This window comes from Prunus avium, chromosome 8 (genome assembly GCF_965620075.1).
Source record: "Prunus avium chromosome 8, drPruAviu1.hap1.1, whole genome shotgun sequence".
Lineage (NCBI taxonomy): Eukaryota > Viridiplantae > Streptophyta > Magnoliopsida > Rosales > Rosaceae > Prunus > Prunus avium.
The window spans coordinates 27,250,273-27,275,731 of record NC_142291.1 but is presented as its reverse complement, the minus strand read 5'-3'; the positions used below and the strand labels follow the sequence as shown (position 1 = coordinate 27,275,731).

At 36.0% G+C, this 25,459-nt stretch overlaps 2 protein-coding genes across 7 annotated transcripts; both read left to right on the top strand.

Moving 5' to 3' along the window:
* The first annotated feature begins 622 nt into the window (after positions 1–622).
* Positions 623–9,837, top strand: LOC110768522 (RNA-binding (RRM/RBD/RNP motifs) family protein). The gene is made up of 18 exons (XM_021972276.2): positions 623–827; positions 1,027–1,087; positions 2,956–2,992; positions 3,259–3,389; positions 3,765–3,857; positions 3,948–4,110; positions 5,202–5,335; positions 5,595–5,734; positions 6,315–6,365; positions 6,453–6,535; positions 6,629–6,683; positions 6,765–6,885; positions 7,031–7,556; positions 7,638–7,851; positions 7,980–8,050; positions 8,415–8,583; positions 8,682–8,811; positions 8,937–9,837. The coding sequence occupies exons 1-18, from the start codon at positions 720–722 to the stop codon at positions 9,662–9,664; spliced, it is 3,015 nt and encodes a 1,004-aa protein (XP_021827968.2). The 5' UTR covers positions 623–719; the 3' UTR covers positions 9,665–9,837.
* A 6,824-nt stretch (positions 9,838–16,661) lies between these two features.
* Positions 16,662–23,885, top strand: LOC110768526 (uncharacterized). Of its 6 annotated transcripts, none has more exons than XM_088245666.1 (12): positions 16,662–17,016; positions 17,114–17,172; positions 18,492–18,550; positions 20,514–20,751; positions 21,038–21,131; positions 21,372–21,525; positions 22,146–22,265; positions 22,383–22,436; positions 22,551–22,594; positions 22,772–22,879; positions 23,140–23,194; positions 23,295–23,885. In XM_088245666.1, exons 5-12 carry the CDS (start codon positions 21,042–21,044, stop codon positions 23,309–23,311), a joined length of 642 nt encoding a protein of 213 aa, XP_088101792.1. In that variant the 5' UTR covers positions 16,662–17,016; positions 17,114–17,172; positions 18,492–18,550; positions 20,514–20,751; positions 21,038–21,041; the 3' UTR covers positions 23,312–23,885. The 6 variants fall into 6 exon arrangements, with proteins under 6 accessions (XP_088101792.1, XP_088101789.1, XP_088101790.1 ...); XM_088245663.1 differs by having other exon boundaries at positions 20,514–20,834; XM_088245664.1 differs by having other exon boundaries at positions 20,489–20,834.
* Positions 23,886–25,459: the final 1,574 nt, after the last annotated feature.

Genomic DNA, 25,459 nt, shown 5'->3' with positions numbered 1-25,459 from the left:
CCTCAAAACATCCATCTATAACAAGCAGCCACCTAGCATATGGCGCCGTTATGCTAATAGTAGAAAATACTCTACCCTAGAAAAATCTGTCCCTCTGTTTGGATGAAGAAATTGTAAATTACATAGAATTCTAAAATGATGGAATTTAAATTTTCATTATTTCAATTTCTGGCAATTGAAGATTTCAGTGTTTGAATTTATGTATGTCGAATTTTGTAAATGGCACCATGGAAATTGTGAAAATGACTCATATTTTGGTGGAAATTAAACTTGGGAATTTGATGCCTCAATTTCCACGATTTTTTCTACATGTCATTTAATAAATTCCGTGCTTAAGTTTCTAAACAACGGAATTGTCAATTTCTTCTCTTAAATTCCCGACTTCTAGTTAAATTCCTAGTTATTTTCCCTCATCCAAACGGAGAGCATTGAATCTCAGGTTTTCCCTCCCCTTGTATGCCGAAAAAGATAAAAACAAAGAAACAAACGCAGCATGAAAGTCATCCAAATCCAAAACCACTTTTCTTGCTGGGTCAGGCCCAAATTTCAAGCCCACGTTACTTACAAACCTTCTCCTTCATTGCATAACAAACACATACACACACACCCAAAAAAAAAAAAAAAAAAAAAACGAAACCCTTCTCTTTCTTTCCCTGCTGAGGTTTTAGGTCCATATTCCATAGCTTCCTTTCGCTCACTTTCTCGCTAACCAAACAGAGATGGGGAAGAACAAAAGCAAAGATGGTGGCAAAACGAGAAGCGAAAGCGAGCACTCTGCCTCCACTGTCTTCGTCTCCAACTTGCCCTACTCTTTCACCAACGCTGAGGTACTCTCTCTTTCTCACACCCTAGTTTTGCTCCTGTCTTTCGTTTCTTTACTGAAGTAGAATCACTCAGATTAGTTGAATAGTTGCATTACAATCTGTTTATATGATTGCTGTTCTTTTGTTCTTTAAGTTGAAATTTTCTGTGCTGCTTTAGTAATGAAGGCTTTGTTTCATTGTTTGTTTTTCTTTTAAACCTCAGCTGGAGGAGACATTCAGTGACGTCGGACCAATTAGGCGGTGCTTTCTGGTTACCCAGAAGGGTAAGCCAAATTTTTGCAAAAATGGAGCTTTACGATTAGATTTTAGTTCAAATTTTTACGGTTTCAGAGATTATTATTATTATTATTATTATTTCTAAATTTATAATAATTTTGTTTGTTCTCTGTTTTTCTTCTGTGGTTGATAAATCTAGTATAACTCGAAAATGTGACAATCATACTGGCTTGAGCAGTTTTGGTACTTTGTTATGTTTCTTCTTTTAAAATTTCATTTTTGTAAAGAAACCAAATTGAATAAAAGCAGTTCCAGTATTTTTGGATAAGTTTTTCTGCATCCATAATGAGATTGGTTAGGGACTGGCACTTATCTGCCTGCCATTGTATCAAATTCGAAGCCGCATCAGCTGCACAATGGCCCCAAGATAAGCTCAGACCAATGAATAAGGCCCAGAGGGGTGAACTTTGATTACTTGCCCAACCCCCCAAGTAGTAGCAAGCCCCAGAATCCAATCACCACAACAGTGCCTTCAGCAAGCAGTCCTCCCATTGCTAAAATGAGGTTCTAGAACTGCCACAATCTCCATCCTTTAGAACTTTATCAAGTTTTTCATAGGAACATATTAGAAGGAAATAACCCAAAAATAGCAAAGGAGATCCTCCACTTGACACTTACTAGAATTACCTTGAACCAATTTATTGTACTCCCCTAATCCCTCAGATTTTTCCCTTGATCCTGTGGTAGCATACTAGGATTTGCAAACTTAACCCCAATTAGAACCGTTTCTACTTCCTTCCTATATTGAAATATTTTAAAGCTTTCTTATCCATAGATTCCTTCAGGCCACCCTTGGTTTTCAACCCTTGTGTGAAATCTTCAGTAGTCAGGGCACTAGCTTTCTCAAGTCCAAGATGCAAACTATTCTATTCCCCTTCTTCTTGCAGTACCTGTAACCTTGTTCATTCAGCTGTTGGATACTCCTCTGACCTCAAATTGGTTTATGGGTTCGCCTAGGTTCCCTCTGGTTTTGTCTAGCGTCAATATAAGGTCCCCCTCGAGCCTTGCTTTCCTTTGCTGCTTCTTTTAGCACTCCCTCACCCTTTCCGGTATAGCTTGGAGTCAACCTAGTTTTACTTTCTTCTTTCCATCACATCCCTTCCGTACAACCATTACTCCTTTGTCTCTGCTTGCCACAGATAAAGCAATTTGATGGAGTCCCTCCTATTCCACTTATCCAAAAATCATCAAAACAGATGTGAGGAGTCAATGACTTAGAAACATCCAATTCAACATTGAGGCGCGAACCCTGGCTTGAGGTGCGATTTCAATGTTAACTTTATTGATAAGTCCTAGCCGTAGCACATTACCTACTTTAAGAAACCCTTTATAATCAAATGCTTTTCACGAATACCTGAGTCTTACCCAATGGGTTGCATTCCTCCAAATCAACTTGACTCCATGCCTTCACTTATGGATGACCAGTTAGTGGCCAACAGTAATATAAAATACCTCCATGACCACAAAGAACATGTCCTCCCTCAAATTAAACTGAACAACATAGTAAAAGTTATCTAGATGTTGGCAATCTCCCTTCGTACATAATTTTGGATCAGGTAAAGTAAGATGGTTTCGGGTTTGGGGGTACAAGCATAAGCAAAAAGAACATGAAACAAGGGAAGGAAGCGATGGGAAGTTATTAGTAAAGTGTGTCTGTCTTATAAACTGTTTACTAGGAGGAAATATGGAAGTGATCAAGCACATTGAGAAGCTTGATTAATAACTTGTTTCATATGATGTTCCATGTGTCATATGCTTTTCATTTCCTTTTCTTTGCTATCTGTAGATGTGGGTTTGTGGGTTTAACATGCTTAGGTCAGAATGTTTCTAATCTGTCTCATTGCATTGTTTACAGGGTCAACTGAGCACCGTGGCTTTGGTTATGTTCAATTGTAAGTCAAGTTCATTGCTTTTCCTATTATGTATTCTTTATTGTTATGTTTTTCAAATTAGGCCACTTCTTTTATTTTGTATTATTAAATCACGATGATTAAAGGTAAGGAATGTTTTAAAATTCCATAATGTGTTTTTGAGGGCTAAAGGGTTTCTTCAGGAGTTTTTAGTTTAGAAGATATTACAGTAGTGTGAGAATATGAAATTGTATTTGAGGTTTTAAACTTTTGAACACTTTTATGTTGTACTTTGCATCTATTTGTAGCGCTGTCACAGAAGATGCTAATCGTGCTATTGAGCTAAAGAATGGTGTATCCATTGGAGGTCGAAAAATTGCAGCCAAACATGCCATGCATCGTGCTCCCCTTGAACAACGAAGATCAAAGACAAATCAAGGTTGGTATTACTTAATTCTCATCATAGGTTGGACATGCATGTTTGTTATAACCTGTGTTTCTAATAAAGATAGAGAAGGAAAAGAGAGAAGAAATTGATAAGACGGATGATAGAGGTGAGGAAGAGGAGTAAAATACGAAGAATAATGTATGAAATAAGAACTGAACACATTTTATAGTTTTAAATTTCTATTTCCTTCAACTTTTCTTCACCACTCACATCTCTTGTCTCCATTCTCTTTTCTTCCATATATTTTCCCTGTTTTTCGTTAACCAGAAAAATGTTATCCAACAGGTTTATAGTTTTAAATTTCTATTTCCTTCAACACATTTTGGTATTACTATTGTTTTATTTTTCTTACCACCTTTTGGTTAGGACTCGACTTGGATGACACCTTGAAGTCAAAAAATGACAAGGATGGTGAAAATTTCAAAGCAGAAAAGGATGCTTCGAGCTTGCAGGAAAGAGGTCGCTAATCTTAACATTTAAATCATGCTATTGTTATTTTCACTCTTTTTTCTTAGCTATTTGGAGTTGTTGCTTTGGATAAAAATACAGAGAAACCTGTGAAGGCCAGAAAAGCCGCTGCACTATGTACTGATACAGTGGCAAAAGTGGGTGGTTCAGAAGATAAAAATACAGAGAAACCTGTGAAGGCCAGAAAAGCCGCTGCACTATGTAATGATGCAGTGGCAAAAGTGGGTGGTTCAGAAAAGCAGAGGTACTGAATCTTCCCTTGCTTCTTATGGACGGTGTAGTTTTCTTTTCCTGCCTTAGAATCAAGTGGTTCAGTCGTATATTTATTAAAGCCTGGTCTTTCAAGTAGAACAAGGTGTTGTTGGTTCGTATTGTAATCCTTGTTGCGATCTTTAGTTTTAAAATATCAATTTCCTGTTAATGCTACATGTTTTTGTAGAAATATTTTTCTTCTTCTTATTTTTTTAATGAACAAGATTTCTTAGTAATAATATTAATAATCAAAATGCAAGGTGCTCGGTGAACTAGAGGTCAACAAACATCTTCATACATTTCTCGTAAAAAGCAAAACTGAACTGCAAATCTTATAAAATAACACAGAATGGATCCCTAATAAAACAGATGATGTGGAGATAAAGTTTTAATTTTGGATTCGACAAAGAATCTGATGTTGGTAGATTTTTAATGTCTTATGAAAAATAAATTATTTCTGGGATTGTAGAGCTCAATTTTGGAAATATAGTTTGTGATTATTCATGCCAATTCAGAAAATACAGTGTCAGCAGCACCTGAATGAAAGACTATCTATGTAAGGTTTCCTAGTTTTAATTTTAGCTTTTGCTAAGCTTGTAAGAATCTGGCTGCATGCATGCACAAAGTTAGTGTTAGATTTATTGTCTTCTGATATTTCTGTATTTGAAAGAGTGATCTACTTTGATTAACTTTGAAACTTGGATCATGTCAAGAAGAGCCCTTTTAGAAATTCTTTTAGCATCAAGTGTTACCTAGTATAGGTAGCTTTATCCTTTCTTAATTCCATCTTCCAATTCAACATTGAATTAGTAGGCAACATGGTTACCAAGGTTTCCCTAAGATTTTTGGTGCTTTGTTAAATTTTTTCCTGTAATACTGGATTTCACTGTATTAAGTTCCCGGCTCCCACCTAAATGTTGGGTTCTCATTTCAACCGGGACAATGATTTTTTTCCCACGCTGCATTCTGTGCTAAATTCTACGAATCTCTGTTTTATATGTAATCTTGATACAGTATGACGAGTGATAACGTCAGTTTCCAGAAATGGTGGTCTGATATATTTAGTCTCTTATTGTTGTGTAGGGTTGCTAGGACAGTCATATTTGGTGGCCTTGTTAATGCTGGTATGGCAGAAGAAGTTCATCGTCGAGCTAGGGAGATTGATGCCGAATGTTCAATAACTTATCCTCTTCCCAAGGAAAAGCTTGAACAACATGGTAAGGGAATTTTTCTTTTGTTTTTGCTTCTACCCCGTCACCCTTACTTTTCTCAGGTTTTTTACTTTTCGCAAGTAAATGAGGTTGGTTGGTTGGTTTAATATGTTGAGTTGAAACTTGAAAATTGTTTTCCTTTGTCAGATTTTTTCCTTGGCTGTTGTCACTTGAAATCACTGTTATGGAGAGTAATATTAGCCATTCCTAGAAATTTTATTCAGTTTCAGATGGTGAATCAATCATATCTGTTGTGCCTTTTCAGGTCTGATGCAAGATGGATGCAAGATGGATGCTTCATCTGTACTTTATAACAGTGTTAAATCAGCACATGCTTCTGTTGCAACGTTACACCAAAAAGAGATTAAAGGCGGAATTGTTTGGGCACGCCAGCTGGGTGGGGAGGTAAGTCATATGTGTACAGCTTACTACAATTCGGAAGTTGTTGAATTGCTCTAGCTCATACATTCCTTATTTGAACCAATTTAAGGAGTTCCATTGTTTCTAAGTAATTTTGGGTTTGGGATTTGTTGTTACCATTTCAAGTTGAGCTCTCTTTGTTCTTGCATATAGTTCAGATAGATAATAAAAAGGACGAGGCACAGATATTATAGGTTTTAGCAGTATCTGTTGGGCAGTACATGGACCAGAAACAAAAAAATGTATGCGGAATACTGATGTTGACATGCAACTTTGCATGCAAGGAAAAAACCAGCATTGAGATTTTGTAAGAGATAAAGTCAGGCATTTTTTAATATATATTTTTTCCCAAATGGGTAAAAATTCCTGGCACCTGCCCACTCATAATTAAAAAGAACCAGCATGGGTATTTTGCATTATCAGTTGTTAGTCATGTTATTGTTGTCATTGATGTTATTTGCGGTGATGGTGTTATTATTTTTGCTTATTGTTGTCATTTATGTTATTGGTGGTGGTGGTGTTATTATATTTGCTCCTAAACAGCTCGGTTGTTTTTCTGGGCCAGGGTGCCAAGACTCGGAAGTGGAAGCTCATTGTTAGAAATATTCCTTTCAAGGTTTTTTTTCCTCATTGTATTGTCATATGACATTCTTTTTCCTTTGGGGAGAGCTTAAATTAAACTAGTTTGCTTACACAAATGCAGGCCAAAGAGAATGAAATAAAAGAGATATTTTCATCAGCAGGGTTTGTCTGGGATGTAATTATACCACACAATTCTGATACAGGGTATATTGTCATTGCCCATTATTGTTTCTCTCTTAATGGAAATATCTTTTCTGTTCTTCATTCTTATTTTAATTTTTTATTCCTCATTTGCAGGTTACCAAAAGGTTTTGCATTTGTCCAATTCACACGCAAACAGGATGCAGAAAATGTACATTTGTGATTTGTGCTTTACGTTTGGAGTACATAATGAAGCCCTGGGTTCATTAACATATTTCTTTTTCTTTCTCAGGCAATAAAAAAGTTAAATGGACAAATGCTTCATAAAAGACCCATAGCTGTTGACTGGGCTCTTTCAAAGCAGATATATGGTAGTGTGACTGTAAAAAACGCTCTTCTTGCTTCAGACGATGGTACTTGTGGCATTACTGTAACTCTATTCTCATTTAGCAAACTTTTTTTTTTACTGTAATGCCGTTATTGATGAATACATACTTTAGTTTGGTACTTGTATGATTGTATGTACATCTAATGATACAAAAGCACCAATTTTTACAGGACAAAAGGATGGAAGTGATGGAGAAAATGATAGTAGCAGTGAAGATTTAGAGGGCGATGCTGGGCATTTCGGTAAAAAGTCTGAGCACCATGATGGAATCGACAGCGATCCTGATAACCCGAATACCATAGAGAAGAAAGACATCCCTACTGAAATAAATTTTGAAGAGGAAGTGGACATTGCAAGAAAAGTTCTAAAGAACTTGATCGCACCGTCTGCTATAGAAACTCCTCATGATGATCTCGCACTGCCCCAAGGGGACAAGGAGCCGTCTATTTTTGAATCTTCTAAGGAGCCCAGTAAATCATCTTTTGAGACTGCAAAAGCCTCAGATGTTACTAAGCCTGAAAAGTTAAGCAAAAGCATGGCACCAAATCTTGAACAGACAGACGAAGAAGATGATTTGCACAGAACAATTTTCATAAGCAATCTTCCGTTTGATATCAATAATGAAGATGTCAAACAAAGGTTTTCTACCTTTGGGGAACTTCAATCTTTTTTCCCAGTCCTTCATCCAGTCACCAAGTATGCTTTAAACTTTTGGTTTGATATGATTCCTACATCTTTATTGTTTTAGAAATTACATGTGCTATTATCTTGTGGCAGGCGACCAAAAGGAACTGGCTTTCTCAAGTTTAAAACAAAAGATGCAGCCAGTTCTGCAGTTTCAGCGGGGAATGCTGCATCTGGCCCAGGGATTTCTCTTAAGGGTAGACAATTGACAGTCTTGCAGGCTTTGGATAAAAAATCGGCTCATGATAAGGAATCAAATATGGCCAAAAAAGAGGATCTGGACCGCCGCAATCTCTATCTGGCAAAGGTTATTTCTTTTACAAACCTCCTTCCCCCATCTTTGCTTGCTTATTTCACACTTTGTTCTACGTGTAGTGGCTATTTTAATGGATTATCCTGAATGGTTGGCATTTTCTTTCCTCAAAATATTAACAGGAAGGTCTTATTCTTGAGGGAACTCCAGCTGCAGAAGGGGTTTCGGCTAGCGATATGTTGAAACGCCAAATGTAAGTTTATTGATTTCTTTGTTTCCCTAGATATTGCATATGCATAGCTTCTCCATGGGATACCAGAGCACGATACAATTCGTACATGATTTTATTTGGACAAAATCTCTTTTCAATAAAATCATGTTTTAACTGTTTTTTTAAATAAGTTATAAACTGGTAAAACAAAGATGGAATCCTCTACAAGCTTTAGAAAAATATTTTAAAATTTAACAAGACAAAGCAATATCAGACTTTGTAGTTTTTAACAGATGTCAGCTAAATATTGGTGCTGCTTCGGTATTCAAATGCTGGTTATTTTGCTGCTACTTCATGTTTCACATTCCTTTGCAACATATTTTAGTGAATTTCTGAAACCATGCAGGGAGGAGAGGAGCAAGATGATGAAACTTCAATCTCCAAATTTTCATGTCTCGAAGACAAGAATATTTATAAAAAATTTGCCGAAGTCCATGACTGCAAAAGAACTAAAAAAACTTTGTATTGATGCTGTTACCTCACGAGCTACAAAACAAAAACCTGTGATCCAACAGGTTAGTCAGTCAATAGTTACATTTGTCTCTATTTGAGGGTTTTTTGGGTATATATGTATGGAACTTTCTCTTATTTGTAATTGATATTGTTCATGCAGATAAAGTTCTTGGAGGATGTGAAGAAAGGAAAGCTTGTCGCAAAGAATTTCTCTCGTGGAGCTGCTTTCGTTGAGTTTACAGAGCATCAGCATGCACTTGTGGCCCTGAGAGTTTTGAACAACAATCCTGGTAACTTAATTCCTCAAAAGTGTAATATCCATGTTGACATATGACGCTGATTATTAGTAATCTCTAAACTGCAGTCTCAATGCATTAACTCCATTGTATTAAATTTAATGTGATGCAACTTGCAGAAACTTTTGGTACTGAGCATCGCCCAATTGTGGAGTTTGCACTTGAGAATGTTAAAAAATTGAATATACGAAATGCTAAGATACAAGCACAGCAGCATGCAGCTCATCGTAATCGGGAAAATGTGCATCAAAATGAAGGCGCAAATAGACCAGATACTCATCCAAGCAAGAAGTCCAAAAACTCGAAACAAAAAGGGGAGAAGCGAAAATTGGATGATTCAGTACCAAATAAAGAAGATGAAGTCGAAAATAAGTTTAGTGATGGAGCTGCCACCGAAAGACAGAGAGGTTCTAAGAGGCAGAAAAATGGTCCATTTGGAAAGGAAAAAAAGATCTCATCAAAGGTATCAGAACACTCAACAACAGAGAAGGCGGAAGGCTCAAAACGTGAACCAAACAATCATCAAGATGGCAGGAAGGCTGGTGGTGGAAGATCATCCGAAGGTGAAAACGTGGCCATTGATGCACAAAAATCAAAACCTTTGAGAAAGACAAATGTGCTACCTAATAAGAGGAAGCTACAGGAGCAGAAAGAGGTAGAGGGGGGAGAAAATGTGATGAGGAGACAAAGACCAAAGAAGAATAAGGACCCATTAGGGCGGGATGTTACAGATAAACTCGACATGCTGATTGAACAATATAGATCCAAGTACTCGCAACGGAGCTCCGTCCAAACTGATGGCGAAAAGCAAGGTTCCAGAAAGCTTAGAAAATGGTTCCAAACATAATTTTATGTTGATTTTGTAAAATTTCATGATAAGTCTCACAAGAGAGGAGTAAAAGCAGTTGCTGGATATGCAGTTGCTATAAATTTTGCGCATTGTTTAACTTTTGGCAATATTTGTAAGCATGAATTTACTGTCTGGCATTTTGGTTGAATAACTATTGATTTGTTCCATTCCACCCGGCCTCAAACTTCGGCCTTTATTACTCGTAGAGATTTCTCCTAGTTATGTTTAAATCATGATGATTAAGGATAAAGGAACGTTTTGAAATTCCATAATGTGTTTTTGAGGGCTAAAGGGTTTCTTCAGGAGTTTTTAGTTTACAAGATATTGAAAAAGTTGTCGAAAATGTTTTCTGATTCAATTCAATGGTTTGCATGATTACAAGGTTCTATATCAAGAGAGCTTTTGAGTTGTACAAGACCGACACTATGATAACACTACAAAAAACTAACGTCATCTAAAACACCACTATACTGACACCATCATATTAAATTGGGGCCCTAATACCTACACCACTATGGAATGTTAGATAACGTGGACAGTCAATTATCCTTCAGATATTACACTAGCATGAGATGAAAGTTCATCCTGGATGTGGCGGAGAATAGGAAGATGGATTTGTTGGATTGTGTTTCTGGTATGCCTGATTTCCATCTTCGCTTCTTGAAATCGTAGAGATCGAAGTTCGTCCTGGATGTGGCTGTTATTGCTGTGCTGTAGTGGAGTTTTGGTCTGTGAATAATATACTCGAGTTGAAGGAATCAATGGTTGCTCTTGCTTTCATTGTTTTATGACTTTCTTTCTTGTTTTAGGCATAGCAATATGTTTGATGATATCTCCTCATCTTTCCACATCTTTTTCTTCCTGTAATTTGGATTTTTTTTTTTTGGAACAGAGAGAGATTCTCTTCTTGAATGTTTTGAAGCTCGATATGCATGATTTTGGCCCTACTTGCGATCTGAAACATATTGCTCTTTCGTTATTGGTGCTTCTGCTTGGTAGAATTATGCATGTTGGTGACTCATCGACTGAAGCTGATAGTTTATTTCTACTTTTCATGTTGCATCTACAAATATGCTAGGAAGTGATCTTCGGTCTAGGTCCAGGGTTTAGAGAGCTTAAAGGAGCCTTATATGTCGCAATATGGAGGGTTGGACACGAGGGATTGTAACTATGTGTTAGCATAGGAGACTAGTGTAGGTACTTACTACCATGATTTTCTGACTTTGAACTTCGGAAGAAATTCCTCAAATACATTTGATGCATGCATTTTTAGCTCTGCTGGATTAAGGTTGACAGCTTGGGAGAAACTTGTTGCACAAAACAAGGTTTAAAGTAGCGTTTAGGTCCACATTACACCTTTTTATTGGCCATAAAACTAGAATTTCGCTTGCAGAGTTCCTGCATTTCGCAGGAATGTTTGCTAGAAAGTGTCAGCCAAAAGGCTTAAAACAAACAAGAGTTTATGTTCCCCAAGAAACTCTAATGTGAGTTTTCCAGTACAAGCAACTAACAAGGTAGAAGGTCCGTAGGTGGAGGCAAGACAGAGTGATCCGAATCTTTCCCATTTTCTACCACAAATGCAGTCTTCAAACCCCAGCTAGTATGTAGCTCCAAATGACATGCATGAACCACACACCTAAAAAACATAAAAAACTGTTCAAAGTATTAGTAAAATCTTTGAATCAACAAATAGATAGTCTTTTAAATCTGGTTAAAAATTAGTTTAGCTTAGTTAGCCACTTTGAATCAAAATGTGGCCTGCTGTTTGGTTATGTTGCTGTGTTTACCTGGATTATCAGCCCTGAACCTTATGGCAGCCCAAAGAAATTATAACCATGAAGGTGGAAGGGATGAGACTCCACTGTGAGAAGATTGGTGTCTTAAAATAAATGACGAGAAAGGAAAATCCCATTTTTCGGGTTTAAACAGTGGTGTCTTAAAAAAAACAGTGATCTTAAGTATCTTGTTTCATGGATGGAAAAAACTCTTGCATACAATGTTACTTTCACAATAACAAAGGCCTGGACGATAACAAGCAAGAGAGGTACGTGAAGCTAAGCATATGGCTCTCTAAGCTTTAGAGTCAAGGAAAATGGTTGATATCCAGCGTGTGTTTCTTGTTGACATATCCACTTTCCCCCTTTTTTGACCTACTATGCAGTACTATGTAGGGAAATTGGCGGCTTTACCCCTGGCTCACCTAATTTATTCACTAATATCCTTATTTTGAAACCCAATCACAAATGCCCCTTATAAAAACTCCCTATTGACAGCCTATTACCCATCTTTCACTTTTGTTTAGTCGTTTTGAGCTCTTTGAAATCCTCTTCAACAATTTCTCGATCTCACTCACTCAACCCTCATCTCCTCTCTTCTCTCTCTCGCTCGCACCCACATCGGCGACAATCACTGTCACCTCCTCAAAAACCCTAACCCACATCGGCGACAACAACCTTTCCACCTCCATCTCTCACTCTCTATCACCTCTTTCGACCTCTATACCTAGAGATGGCGTCTCAGGTAGCCAATTTTCTCCTACACATTTGGGTTTTCTTCTCCTTATTTCAATTTCATATATGGGTTTGGATTTTTGGTGCTTGATGTGAGTTCAAGTCCCTCCAAGTCAAATTTGGGTGAGATTGTACAGAAATTTGTTGAAACATAATTGTGGGTTGAATTTAAAATTTTACTCTCTCTGTTTACAATTAATATTTTCAGCTTGTGTAGAGAATGTTATTTCAGTGGGATTATACAAGAACTTTTTGAACCAAAATTTTGGGATTGTGCAACAAATATTTCTCAGTTTGTCTTAAGGAATATTATGCTTGAAGCTTGTCCAATCTACAATGATTTTGAAAATTTTATTTTGCTTATTGAATTTGATTACTGAGTTAGGTTTTTATTTTGACAAAAAACAATTGAAGAAACACAGTTATTTGGTTCAATGGTCTCTTGGTTCAATGATATGAATTTGTTTGTTCTATTTTGGGATGTGATTTTTGAATGAACTACATAAATTGATTATGTCTTGAGGTGGAGGATATCTCCAAAAGCGACTCTGGAGTTTGTAAGTTTTATAAGAATGCCAATATTTTAACATAAGTTTGATACTGTAAAGTTGGTATATGTTGGATCTTGGTTTTCTCTATTTTTTGTAATTCAATCTTGGATCTGTTGTTGGTGCAATTTATAGTCCTCAAGGTTGGTATCATGCCAAGGTTGTGTTGGTGCCGTGAAAAGGGTTCTTGGAAAACTTGAAGGTTTGTTGACAGCTCTTGCATTTATCCAGTTCCATTGTCTTGCTCTTCTTCTTCTCTGATACTGTGCTTCTTTAACTGTTTGAACAATGCCAAGTGCACTATTGATGATTTCCTGATTTGTATTTTTATTTGCCTGCCAAGACACATATTCACTTCACCCATGTTTATAATAACTTTTATATTGCAATTTAGTAGTACGAAATCGTGTGCGTGAATGTGAACTTTAATTTTGCAATGGTACTATCTTGTGAAAGTTTGCTATATGAAGAATTGGGTCATTTAGAAAAGTCAACAATCTGTATGAAGATAGGATTCTTGAAGGTAGTCTTTCACTGGAGAAACCACAGATAGATTTCTCATAGGTACATATAACTCAGCAAACTTCAAGCTCAGCTTTTAAATGATGTATATCATAATTTTTTATTTCTTTCTTCTATTAAAAAATGTATGTCATACTGCAATTTTACATTTATCCACTCTATTTGTTGTAGTGCATGTAAATGTATGTTTATGATACTTGTAGTGCCTGTAAATATGTCTGAACTTGTTTTGGTATTGGTTTCTGAATCTGTTTTGGTATTGGTTTTGTTATGAATTTTGGAATTGGTTTCTGTTTTGAAATTGATTTCAGTTGTGATTGAATGTTATGCTTTTGTTTCCATTTTGATTGAATGATTTGCTTCTAATATGCATTTTTTTATATCCATTTTATACATATGGCAGCGTTCTCTTGGGGAGGAAATTGCTAACTTTCAGCTTAAATTCTGTTCTAAGAGGAGATGTCATCGAATTTTGCTAATGTGTTAAAATTCCAGACCAAGAGGAGATGTAAATTTTTTGTTTTTTGCCACTTTCTTCTGTATATCTTAAGATGTAGTGAGATAACATTGTTTGTTCATCAATTTATGAAAGTCAAGTTAGAAGGAAATTTGTCCCACAAGCTTGGTCTCTAGTGATTCGAAATCCTAACTCTTAAGTCTTGAGATAAATGACTTTTTTTTTTCATGACAGTTAGACCTAGATTTTTGGCTTCTAGAAGATTGTTGTCGTTGAGAACCTTCATCAATTTGGGTTGGGACAACATTCCATTTAGTTGCAAGAAGTGTATTGTAGTTATAAGGAAAAAAAAAACATGTAATTGAGGGACTACTTGTGTATCAAACAGACCATATAATTATTTAGTCCTCATGGAATGAAATTGAGTTCAATTTACTTGAGAAATTTCAGTCTTGAATCTTTTGTTTTTATATATTCACAAGTGTATGCAATGGAAAAATACTTTTATTCAATTATACATTGAAGATAGCACGTTATATACATTATGTGTATATATAGCTCATTCTTCTTGCCTTTGTGGATGGCAATGGGTCGAATCGGGGGTGGGTATGCCCTTCCCATCCCCATCCCTGTGAGGCTTTTTTCCCCATCCCCACCTTTATACCCTCAATACAGACTTGAAAAAAAAAAGAGGATATACGAGGGCAATACAGTAGCAATACACAGGCAATAAAGGGCTATACAATGGCAATACACAAACTCCATACTCCTCCTATAAATTTATTCCAACACCGACTTGAAAAAAAGAAGATATGAGGGGGCAATACAGTAGCAATACACAAGCAATAAAAGGTTATACAATGGCAATACACAAGCAATAAAAGGCTATATAATGGCAATACACAAACTTCATACTCCCCCTATAAATTCATTCCAACAGACTTTAAAAAAAAGGATATACTGAGGCAATACACAAGCAATAAAGGGCTATACATGTGCAATACATATGCAATACATATCTGTCATGGCATTTGCCAATGAAATCACTGATTTGGTTACATTTGTATTTTTCTTCTTTGCAAGGGGAAAGATAAAACCATGGAAACTAGAGATTGACAAATTTCCTTCTAACTTAACTTTCATGAATTGATGAACTAACTATGTTATCTCATTACATCTTAAGATATACATAAGAAAGTGGCAAAAAAACAAAAAATTTACATCTCCTCTTGGTCGGGAATTTTAACACATTTTATATCTATCAGCAAAATTCGACGACATCTCCTCTTGGTACAGAATTTAAGCTGAAAGTTATAGCAATTTCCTCCCCAAGAGGACGCTGCCACTTGATTCAAGACAATCTTCCATCTGTATAAAACGGATCAAAAATGCATATTAGAAGCAAATCATTCAATAACAACTAAAACCAATTTCAAAATAGAAACCAATTCCAAAATTCATAACAGAAACCAATACCAAAACATATTCAAAAACCAATACCAAAACAAGTTCAGACATATTTACAGGCACTACAAGTCTCATACACATACATTTACAGGCACTACAACAAATAGAGTGGATAAATGTAAAACTACAGTATGATATACATTTTTTAATAGAAGAAAAAAAAAATTATGATATACATCATTTAAGAGTTGAGCTTGAAGTTTGTTGAGTTATATATACGTTTGAGAAATCTATCTGTAGTTTCTCCAGTGAAGGACTACCTTCAAGAATCCTATCTTCATACAGATTGTTGGCTTTTCTAAATGACCCAATTCTTCATATAGCAAACTTTCACAAGATATTACCATTGTAAAATTAAAGTTCACATTTATGCACACGATTTCGTACTACTCAATTGCAATATAAAAGTTATTATAAACATGGGTGAAGTGAATATGTGTCTTGGCAGGCGAATAAAAATACAAATAAGGAAATCATCAATAGTGTATTTGGCATTGTTCAAACAGTTAAAGAAGCATAGTCTCAGAGAAGAAGTAAAGCAAACTCAGTAATCAAATTCAATAAGCAAAATAAAATCTTCAAAATCATTGTAGACTGGACAAGCTTCAAGCATAATATTCCTTAAGACAAACTGAGAAATATTTGTTGCACAATCCCAAAATTTTGGTTCAAAAAGTTATTGTATAATCCCACTGAAATAACATTCTCTACACAAGCTGAAAATATTAATTGAAAACAGAGCATTACATGAACTCCGACATTAGGGCATAGACACAAATATGAATATGTTCTTTCCTTAGTCTGATGGGCATGATAACACAAAATAGTGGACTAAGACTCATATGATAAATAAATAATTGAACAAGATTAATTTGTAAGTAAGTATATCTCTCAAGAAATAAAATAATCCAAAAGAACAAACCATGAAAATTACCAACTTAACCAACAGGCAGAAACCCATATTTTCCATTTCAACCCAAATTTTGGCCTTACAAAACACAATTCATGCATGCATGATGCATCTGTCAAATATGTATTATAGATACTTCATGTTCCACACATATATATATCCATGGATCACCATAAGCTAAAGCCAGATAACTCCTTAAGACTTTTTTTTTTACGTCGAAAATAAAATTACAACGAGAACCCTAAGACTTGTAAGGTGGCACAACAGTAAGTTTTCCAATAGGGGATACTTGAAACTAGGGGTGGGCATTATTACCAAAAACCCGACCGCCTTTGGTGGTTTGATTCGGTTTTTACAATAAAAAATCCAGGAACCGGTAAAAAAACCGGCTGAACCGGCCATAAATCGGGTTGAACCGGTTTAATTTTCTCCAAACCGGTGAAAACCGGATCGGACCGACATTTTAAAATTATATTATTTAAAAATAAATTAATATACGTGGCAGCGGCGGATTCGTTCATTTTATCCCAAGTCTGCGCCTTACCACACTTGATCTTCATTCAGCCGCTCGATTTTTTTTTTCTCTTCACTTCTTCGAGTCTCTCCATCAGATCTGCCTCTCTCACTGAACCTCCTCTCCCCGACCAAATCCGTCGACTTCTTCTTCCAATCTCTCTTATCTGTTAGTCACTGTCGCTCCCTCTCTCTCTCTCTGTCACTCTCGCTCTCTCTCTCTCTCTCTCTCTCTCTCTCTCAGTCAATCTCGCTCTCTTTCTCTCTCAGTGACTCTTGCTCGCTCTCTCTCTGCTCTCTCTCACGGTCACTCTCGCTCTCTCTCTGTCACTCTCACTCTCTCTCAGTTTTGAGTTTTCCTTACTCGAATTTTTCTGTCAAATTGAGCCGCAAATTCTCATTTCACGAGTTAGGGCTTTGAGGTACTAATATCTCGAAAACTTGATTCCAAAAATTTAGGGCTTTGACAATTTATATTGATTTTGTCTGACTATGTTGTGATTTTTTTTTTCTGGACAGATTGATTTTGAAGGCAAAGGAAAGGAAGTTAGTTGTTGCTGGTTGTGCTTTTATTTCTGGTAAATTTCTGTATTTTTTTGGTTCTTGGTTTAGTTGTTATTTTTAGTTGCTGCTGGTTGTGCAGAACTAGTAAGGAAGAAACTAACAGAGGAACAGTACAGCTTAGCTTTGTTTCAGAACATTATGAATGAAACTAGTTTAAACAAAAGTGAACCTGAAGATCCATGACCTCGTGCTTACTCATTTTCTATGAGAAAGAGAGGGCAAACAGGTTTGCTTGAGATTGTGAGCTGAGGATATAAATGCAGAGAGAGAGAGAGAGAGAGAGAGAGAGCTCAAAGGCGGTTGGTGAGAGAGAACTCAACACTTAATCTTTTAGCTTTCTTCCTCCGTTCGAGGGTTTTGTGTACTCTCTTTTCAAGCAATATTTTGGCAAATTCTACCTCTTAATTATGTATAATATGGCAATCGGCATTCTTTTAAGAGAACCACTTTGCGAAACAGATATCTTTTTTTAACCATCGGGGGACTATTGTTAACGGAAAAGGCATATACGCAAATACATTCTACATCTTTTTCCTTCCTTGAAAATGAACCTTCTCTGTGACTATTGGGTTCCTTGTTTTTTCTTTTTCTTTTTCTTTTTCCCTCTACTTTTTGAATATATTAGTGTCAGCTTTTTCTTTGTGTTTTCTAACTTATTATTTCCTTACTACCCGCTTTTCCTTTTTAATTATTGTTGTCGTTGCCAAGTTTCGTTTTGCTACCCAATCATCTATTGTTATTCATTCCTATTTCTGAGTTAATGGATGCTGACACACATATCATCATAGTTGTTGCTAGCATATAAAATACCTAGATTAACGGATCCTTCTGAGTGCTTAGATTGTCACTTAGTTTTCTTCTAGGTTTGCAAGGGCTTGATAATTGTTTGTTGTATGTTTGTGGTTTGTGTATTGTAATCTCAGGTCCGTGACTAGTTGTTGGCTAATCATATATTGTTCAGGAACATTGAGTTTATTCTATCCTTTTATACTCTGGTTATAGTTTAAATTTACCCTTTTTCGCCTAATTACCATTTTCACATTCCTTGAAAATGAACCTTTTCTGTGACTATTGAATTCCTTGTATTTCTTCCTTTTTCCTTATACTTTTTATAAATCTAATATCTTCTTGAATAATACAACTTGAACAACAGTGGACTGGTTTATATAGCTAATCCTAGTTTAGAAAAGAAAAAATAAACAGGAAACTTAAAGATTAATCCTTGTTCAGCTCAGATTAGTTGCCTCCTTTTGCCAGGGAAACCCAATTAAAAAACTATGACAATTTATATTGATTTTGTCTGACTATGTTGTGATTTTTTTTTTCTGGACAGATTGATTTTGAAGGCAAAGGAAAGGAAGTTAGTTGCTGCTGGTTGTGCTTTTATTTCTGGTAAATTTCTGTATTTTTTTGGTTCTTGGTTTAGTTGTTATTTTTAGTTGCTGCTGGTTATGCTTTTATTTCTGGTAAATTTCTGTATTTTTTTGGTTCTTGTGGAAGTTGTTATTTTTAGTTGCTGCTGGTTGTGCTTTTATTTCTGGTAAATTTTTGTATTTTTTTGGTTCTTGTGGAAGTTGTTATTTTTAGTTGCTGCTGGTTGTTGGTTTAGTTGTTATTTTTAGTTGCTGCTGGTTGTTGGTTTAGTTGTTATTTTTAGTTGCTGCTTTATTTGTAGTTTACAAAAATTATAGTTTACTAATATCATGAACGAGCAATTTCAGTAGTTGACAAAAAATGTGTATTTGCATAGGTTATTATTTTCATGGAGGGACAATCTGAAACCCCTGTTTCAATTAACTCACCACCACCACCACCACCCCTTCCACAATCAGCCCCTCCACAATCAGCCCCTAGCACTTTAGGAAAAAGAAGGCCTTGTAAGAATGCTTCGGGGGTTTGGGATCATTTCACAAAGATGAAGGGTGAGGATGGTAGTAGTGACCCTAGATGCATATGCAAGTATTGTAAAAAGGACTATGCATGTGATGGTAAAAAGAATGGCACATCCACTTTGTGGCACCATTTGAGAAGTCAATGTAAGAGTTTCTCCATTAAGACATGAGAAAAGACAAAAAGTCATTTCATTTGAGGGTCAAGCAAAAGGGGGTAACTTAGTAGCACATGCATTTAGTAAAGAGAGATGTAGAATTGCATGTGTCAAGATGATTATTCGGGATGAGCTTCCGTTTAGTCATGTGGAAGGGATTGGGTTTCGTGAATTTTTGAAGGAGGCACAACCTAGATTTGATTTGCCATCTCGTACGACAATTGCTAGAGATGTGTGGAACCTCTATCAAGAGGAGAAAGCTAAAATCAAGAGTGTCTTAACACATAATTCACAAAGGGTGTCCCTTACCACCGACACTTGGACTTCCATTCAAAACATCAATTACATGGTTCTCACGGCCCACTTCATTGATGATGATTGGGTGTTGCATAAGAGAATCCTTAATTTTTGTGTCAATCCTAATCATAAGGGGGATACAATTGGTAGGCTAGTAGAGTCATGTTTGAATGGATGGGGGATAGACAAAGTGTTCACCATATCGGTTGATAATGCTTCCTCCAATGATGGATGTATTAGCTACATGAAGAAGAGATTAGAAAAGTGGAATTCACTCATATGTGATGGTAGTTTGTTGCATGTGAGGTGCTGTGCACATATTACTAACTTAATTGTTACCGATGGAATGAAAGAAATTCATCAATCTATTGAGAGTATTCGCAATTGTGCTAAGTACATTAGGAGGTCATCCCAACGGTTAGAGAAGTACATTAGGGGGTCATCGCAAAGAGAAACTCACAGGAAAAAGCTCAAAAGGAACTTGAGTGGCATAGCCAAAACCGCCGCCACCTCCTCCAAATCCACTGCGTCCACGACCTCTATACGCCATTGACCTTCACATACAAATTGAAAACAAGAATTTCTCAACAAACATTAAATTTGAGAAGAAAAAAATTGCAAAAATAGAGAGAAAAACTTCAACCCGACCCGACCCAACCCGTGCACAGCCCTACTTCAAAGTGAGGTTGCTGAGATATAAAATAGCATGTGTTTCAGCATTGCACAATTTGAGGCAAAAAGTTGGTATGAGAATCCCAACATCAGAAAGTCCAGGGTGGCATTGTAACTTCCCACGTTGAATTCTTCCACTTCATTTTTACAAGTCATATTCTCACTTAACTCCTTGCATGGAGATTCGGTAAAAAGTTTTTTTGTATTCTATACATTTATCCTCCTCTCACTTTTTACAAGCAGTAACTTTGTTTAAAAGTGCATGTGAAGTATTTGACTTCTTCTAGCAAGATTCATTGGCGTTATTTTATAAGGTCCTCTATGTTGGACTGGGTACAGTATTCAGCAAGATCCATTGGCGAATTTGGGCTTCAAATACAACAAGAACAACCCAATAGGAAATTTGCCCATCTTGCCCACCGTCATGACCTGACCCGAATACAGAATTGGGTCTCTCCTCCACAGGCCAGCCCATAGCTCTTGAGTGCCTCTCCTCGCTCGACTGCTCCAAGGACCAGCGTGCGTGCGTCCAGTCTTCCTCCTCAGTCCGACGGCAACTCCTCCATCTTCTCCATCTGTAACTCCTCTTCTTCCTTTCTTCTTTCTTCTTCAGTCCTATTCTTCATCCTATTGCAGTTTCTCAGCAACCAAACTATAAAAGTAAGCTTTCTCCCACCCCGTCTCAATAAAATGTCTCTGCAACAGTTTATGAGTTGGTCGAGTTTCAATTAGAACGGTTATCTTCAATCAGAAATGGGAAATTAAAAAAAAGTTGTTCACAAGTTTCTCTCTATTTTTGCAATTTTTTTCTTCTCAAATTTAATGTTTGTTGAGAAATTCTTATTTTCAATTTGTATGTGAAGGTCAATGGCGTATAGAGGTCGTGGACGCGGTGGATTTGGAGGAGGTGGCGGCGGTTTTGGCTATGCCACTCAAGTTCCTTTTGAGCTTTTTCCTGTGAGTTTCTCTTTGCTGCAGTTTATCCTCAGGACTAATTTACAAAGCTACAATTTGAGTCTTCATCTTGATTTTTGTTGATTTTGAACTAGTAATGGCCAAATTTGAAGTAATATGTTTCTGCAATCGGTTCTATTTTTATTGCAATTGGTTCTATTTTTGTTGCAGTTATTGATAAGTTTTGCTATGATATTGGCAGTTTGCTATTTCTCATATTTAATATCAAACTTTTCTTTGCAGGATATTGATTTGCCTAATGTCAAAGGTATACTTGATCCAGATAAAAAGATATACCAGGGTAAGAGTGAGGAAGAAAACTTAGTCAATCAAAGTCGCAAGTTTCAAAAAATATGGAAAGGCTCTCCTTTTTATCTTGAGCAGACCACTTCAAAGGGTTAGCATGATCTACTTTAGAACTCGTTGTTTATGTTTTTTTTTGTCTATCAGTACATGCAGTCAAGGAATTAAGCAATTTGTGAAGCATGTTTGATTTGGTTTTCCCTTCCTCTTCTAGCTAAGATATTAATCATGGTCTATTGTGGAGAGAATTCATTATTTTGGTATGTTTGAAATCATGTTTGTTTTTTGTTTTTTATAAGAAGACTATCAACCTTGTAGTGATGCTTCAATGCTGTGTAAAAGTACAGTTCTGTTGTGAAATTCAATATGATTCATATATGTTGATCCCTTTAATATTTTTATGGTTGAAGATAAAAGTACATATTTACTGTGAATCTGAAATTGATCTCACCAAGATTTTATAGTTAGATGTAAGGAGAAGTTCAAACATCCCTTCCAAAACCAACACCCAATCTTATGTTTGTGAACATTATGCAAAGTGGCAAACTATCATAAAAAGTTCAATATGAGTTTTTAAGGTGATTTGTTCTATAGTTGCATTTTATTTAATACCATATTGCTTTGATTCTCATTGTAAATCATTTATTTGGCTTTTTTGAATTTATACCAGATTATGTTGTGATTGTAATACACTTACTGAACTTGTGGTTTCAGAGAGGCAAAGCACAGAAGTAGAAAGATATTCTGACAGGTTGAAGCCAAAAACCACGATAAGACGCGGTGCTCTTTTTGATATATTGGAGCTCAAGGGATTTCCCCAAGAACTGACTGGAGGTTTGTAATCTGAAAATCATGTGAAAAAAAAATTTGGGAATGATATCCAATGTTCTACTTTGGTTTTGTGGTTTTCTTTTTGCGTTTTACATACTTGTTGTTGCAATGGTGTTTCAGGTTCAAGGGCGCAGCAACCAGGCCGAAAGAGAGTTCGATGGAATCCTGACTCAGGTTCCATGAGACTGGATACTTTGTTCTTCTGTTGTCATGTTTAATCTGTTTTTTTCTTCTTCTAATCATTGGGAATTTTGACCCAAACTGATTAAAAGATCATCACTCTTACAGAGCTGCAGAAGTTAGATTTATTTGAAAAGCTTGAACAGCGTCAGGTATGAAAAAGTCTTCATAGTCTCCCTAACTACAACATGTTGTGTCAAATATCACTGTACCAACATCTATCTATGAAAAGGATCCAAATGAAAGTTTGAAGATGCTTGGTCATAAAATTTATTTTCATAAAAGGTTTAATTTTTGTATGCATTGTTGATAATTCTTCTCATTTGTAGGGTAATAATGATGGAAAAGAAAAGAAAGAAGGTGAAGGTGAGGATGAAGATGAAGAAGAAGAGGAGGAGGAGCCAGAAGAAGACTTCAGTGATGATGATTATCAGAAGGTTCGTATAGGAAATCTTGGGTCTTATCTATTTGTTTCTTTACCTTATTTATGGGTAATCACTTCAAAATGGTGATAGGTTGTACTTTGTTTATGTTCACTGTTGGGATTTTCATTTCTTATATGTGCCACCTGATTCCTCACTTATTCGTTAGAAGTTCTGTTCACGAAAATTCAAGTTTGGAACTAGGAGGTGTGTGGTTGTTTGGCTGTCCATGTGTGGGAAAGTAATATGTTTTTAATACAACTTTGATCTTGCAGAACCAAGATTTCGATGACGACGACGACGATTTTAATATGGAAGATGATGGTGATGGTAGGAACCTTCATTTGATACGCTACATTTTTCTCATACTATTTTAACATGGAATAATTGAGCTTGTGGTGAGCTTACGCTGATGGGTTTAATGATGCAGATGAACCTCTTTTGTAGTGAGACGGTGTCGCATACGAGGCTGCTCAAAACATACACAAATCTCCCTCATTTCTCTTCCATCAAATGGAGTATCCGGCTATTGTTTGTTTTCTTGTAGGATTGTACATTCAATTACTAGTTTTTTGTTACAAAGCTCTTGCTCTTCTAGGAAAAGATATCGGTCTAATGTGACGATGATTACAAATAGAAAGTAGGTTATGTGGAATCAAAATGTGTAGGTTAGGCAATGGATTCGATTCCCCGTCTTTTTGGTTTTTAATATTGGTAATTAGGGCTTGTAGTTTACTTAAGCTTGCAATCGACCCTAAATCTGTTAAATTTGTTAAATGGGTGTATGAAAAGTTGACAAGCTTAGCACATTGTTAAATGGGACTATTTGGTGTTCTAAGATTGTTTATTTTTTTGGGGTTTCTTCTTTTCTTGATTTGTGTATTTACTCACCCCGCCATTTGCTCCTACTGAGTCTACTGCCTTTTTTTATGGTTTTGCATACCCTTGGATTCCATCTTTGTTATGATATGATAAAAACGAATGTTTCTGCTATAAATGAAATGGTTTTGGATTTAAGTCTTCCCCTTTTGTTATAATTATTGTTTATCAACAATAATTCTAAGCGAATGCATTTGGTTCATGGACATTTTGAACTGTGGCTTGGCTCAAGTTTTGAATCTCACAATTTGAGACCAATCGACTTTGGGCTTCAAGCGAGTTCACTTTTTATCTATCTTTTCAGCTTCGGTTAGACCCCAAGTTTCAAAAGAAAATTAAAATAAAACCGAGTATAGCGGCGAGGCTATACTATTTCTTTTCTTTTTTTTAATTACAAAAAAAATGAGCAGAGCCGGGTGGGAAAGTAGTATAACCGCACCGCTATATTCGTTTTTTCTAATTTTGTAAAGCCGCTCTTTCGAATATTTAGAAAAGACATAGAATAGCAGTAAGGCCATACTGGGGTTTTTCCATTTTTAAAAGAAACAGTATAGCCGCACGGCTCTACTATGTATTTAAACTTTTTAAAAATAGAAAAGTATAGCCGGCGGCTATACTCGGTTTTTTAATTTTTTACAGAAATAGTATAGCCGACCGGCTATACGCTTTTTTATTAATCTCGGTTTTTTCCATTTTTTTAAACAAGGAATAGCATAGCCGGTCGGCTATACTCTGTTTTTTCGAATTTTTTAAAAAGAAATAGTATAGCCGAACGGCTATACTTAGTTTTTTCAATTTCTTTATAGAAATAGTATAGCCGGTCGGCTATACTCTGTTTTTCAGAATTTTTTTTAAAAGAAATAGTATAGCCGACCGGCTATACTTAGTTTTTTCAATTTCTTTATAGAAATTGTATAGCCGGTCGGCTATACTCTGTTTTTCCGAATTTTATAGCAATAGTATCGCCGCTCGGCTATACGCTGTTTTTTCCAGTTTTATAGTATAGCCGCGCGGCTATACTGTGTTTTTTAATGTTTTTTAAGAAATAGTATAGCCCCCCGGCTATACGCTTTTTAAATTAAAGAAATCATATAGCCGTCTATACTTTTTTTTATATTTATTAATCTGGGTTTTATCCTTTTTTTTAATTTTTAAAAGGAATAGTATCGCTATACTCGGTTTCTTCTAATTTTTTAAAAATAAATAGTAGCCGGTGGCTATACGAAGTTTTTTTTCCAATTTAAAAAAAAAAACAGTATAGCCGATCGGCTATACTAGGATTTTTTTTTTCCAATTTTTTAAAACGAACAGTTTAGCTACTATACTTGATTTTTACCAAAATTTTAAAATAGAAATAGTATAGCCGCGCTGCTATACGCGTCAATTTTCGTATTAGAAGTAACCTTATTTTCATTGGGGGAATTGGCTAGAGATACTGATTTCATTTGGGAAAATGAGCCAATTATTGGGTCAAAACAATCCAGGCAACCTTATTCTTATCTAGGAACCCACAGGCAATTGCTACCTAATGAATACCCTACAAATTCAATGGCAGAATTATTAGACAACCCATTGCCATCAAAACTGCATTGACAAAGCTCAACCACATTATCTTTTCCAGAAATCTTTGTTAAATCAATTGCTCGGAAAGATTTGGTTGCATAGGTTAAACTTGAAGAAAACAAGAAATGAAGAATCAAAACATACCGGCCAGAC

Excerpts from the sequence above, each read along its gene's own strand:
- LOC110768522 (XM_021972276.2), top strand. The coding sequence starts at position 720 with ATGGGGAAGAACAAAAGCAAAGATGGTGGCAAAACGAGAAGCGAAAGC. Across the intron at positions 4,111-5,201 it reads GGTGGTTCAGAAAAGCAGAG|GGTTGCTAGGACAGTCATAT; the intron begins GTACTGAATCTT and ends ATTGTTGTGTAG. Across the intron at positions 8,051-8,414 it reads GATATGTTGAAACGCCAAAT|GGAGGAGAGGAGCAAGATGA; the intron begins GTAAGTTTATTG and ends GAAACCATGCAG.
- LOC110768526 (XM_088245665.1), top strand. The coding sequence starts at position 21,042 with ATGGCGTATAGAGGTCGTGGACGCGGTGGATTTGGAGGAGGTGGCGGC. Across the intron at positions 22,266-22,382 it reads TCCCCAAGAACTGACTGGAG|GTTCAAGGGCGCAGCAACCA; the intron begins GTTTGTAATCTG and ends ATGGTGTTTCAG. Across the intron at positions 22,880-23,139 it reads GTGATGATGATTATCAGAAG|AACCAAGATTTCGATGACGA; the intron begins GTTCGTATAGGA and ends TTGATCTTGCAG.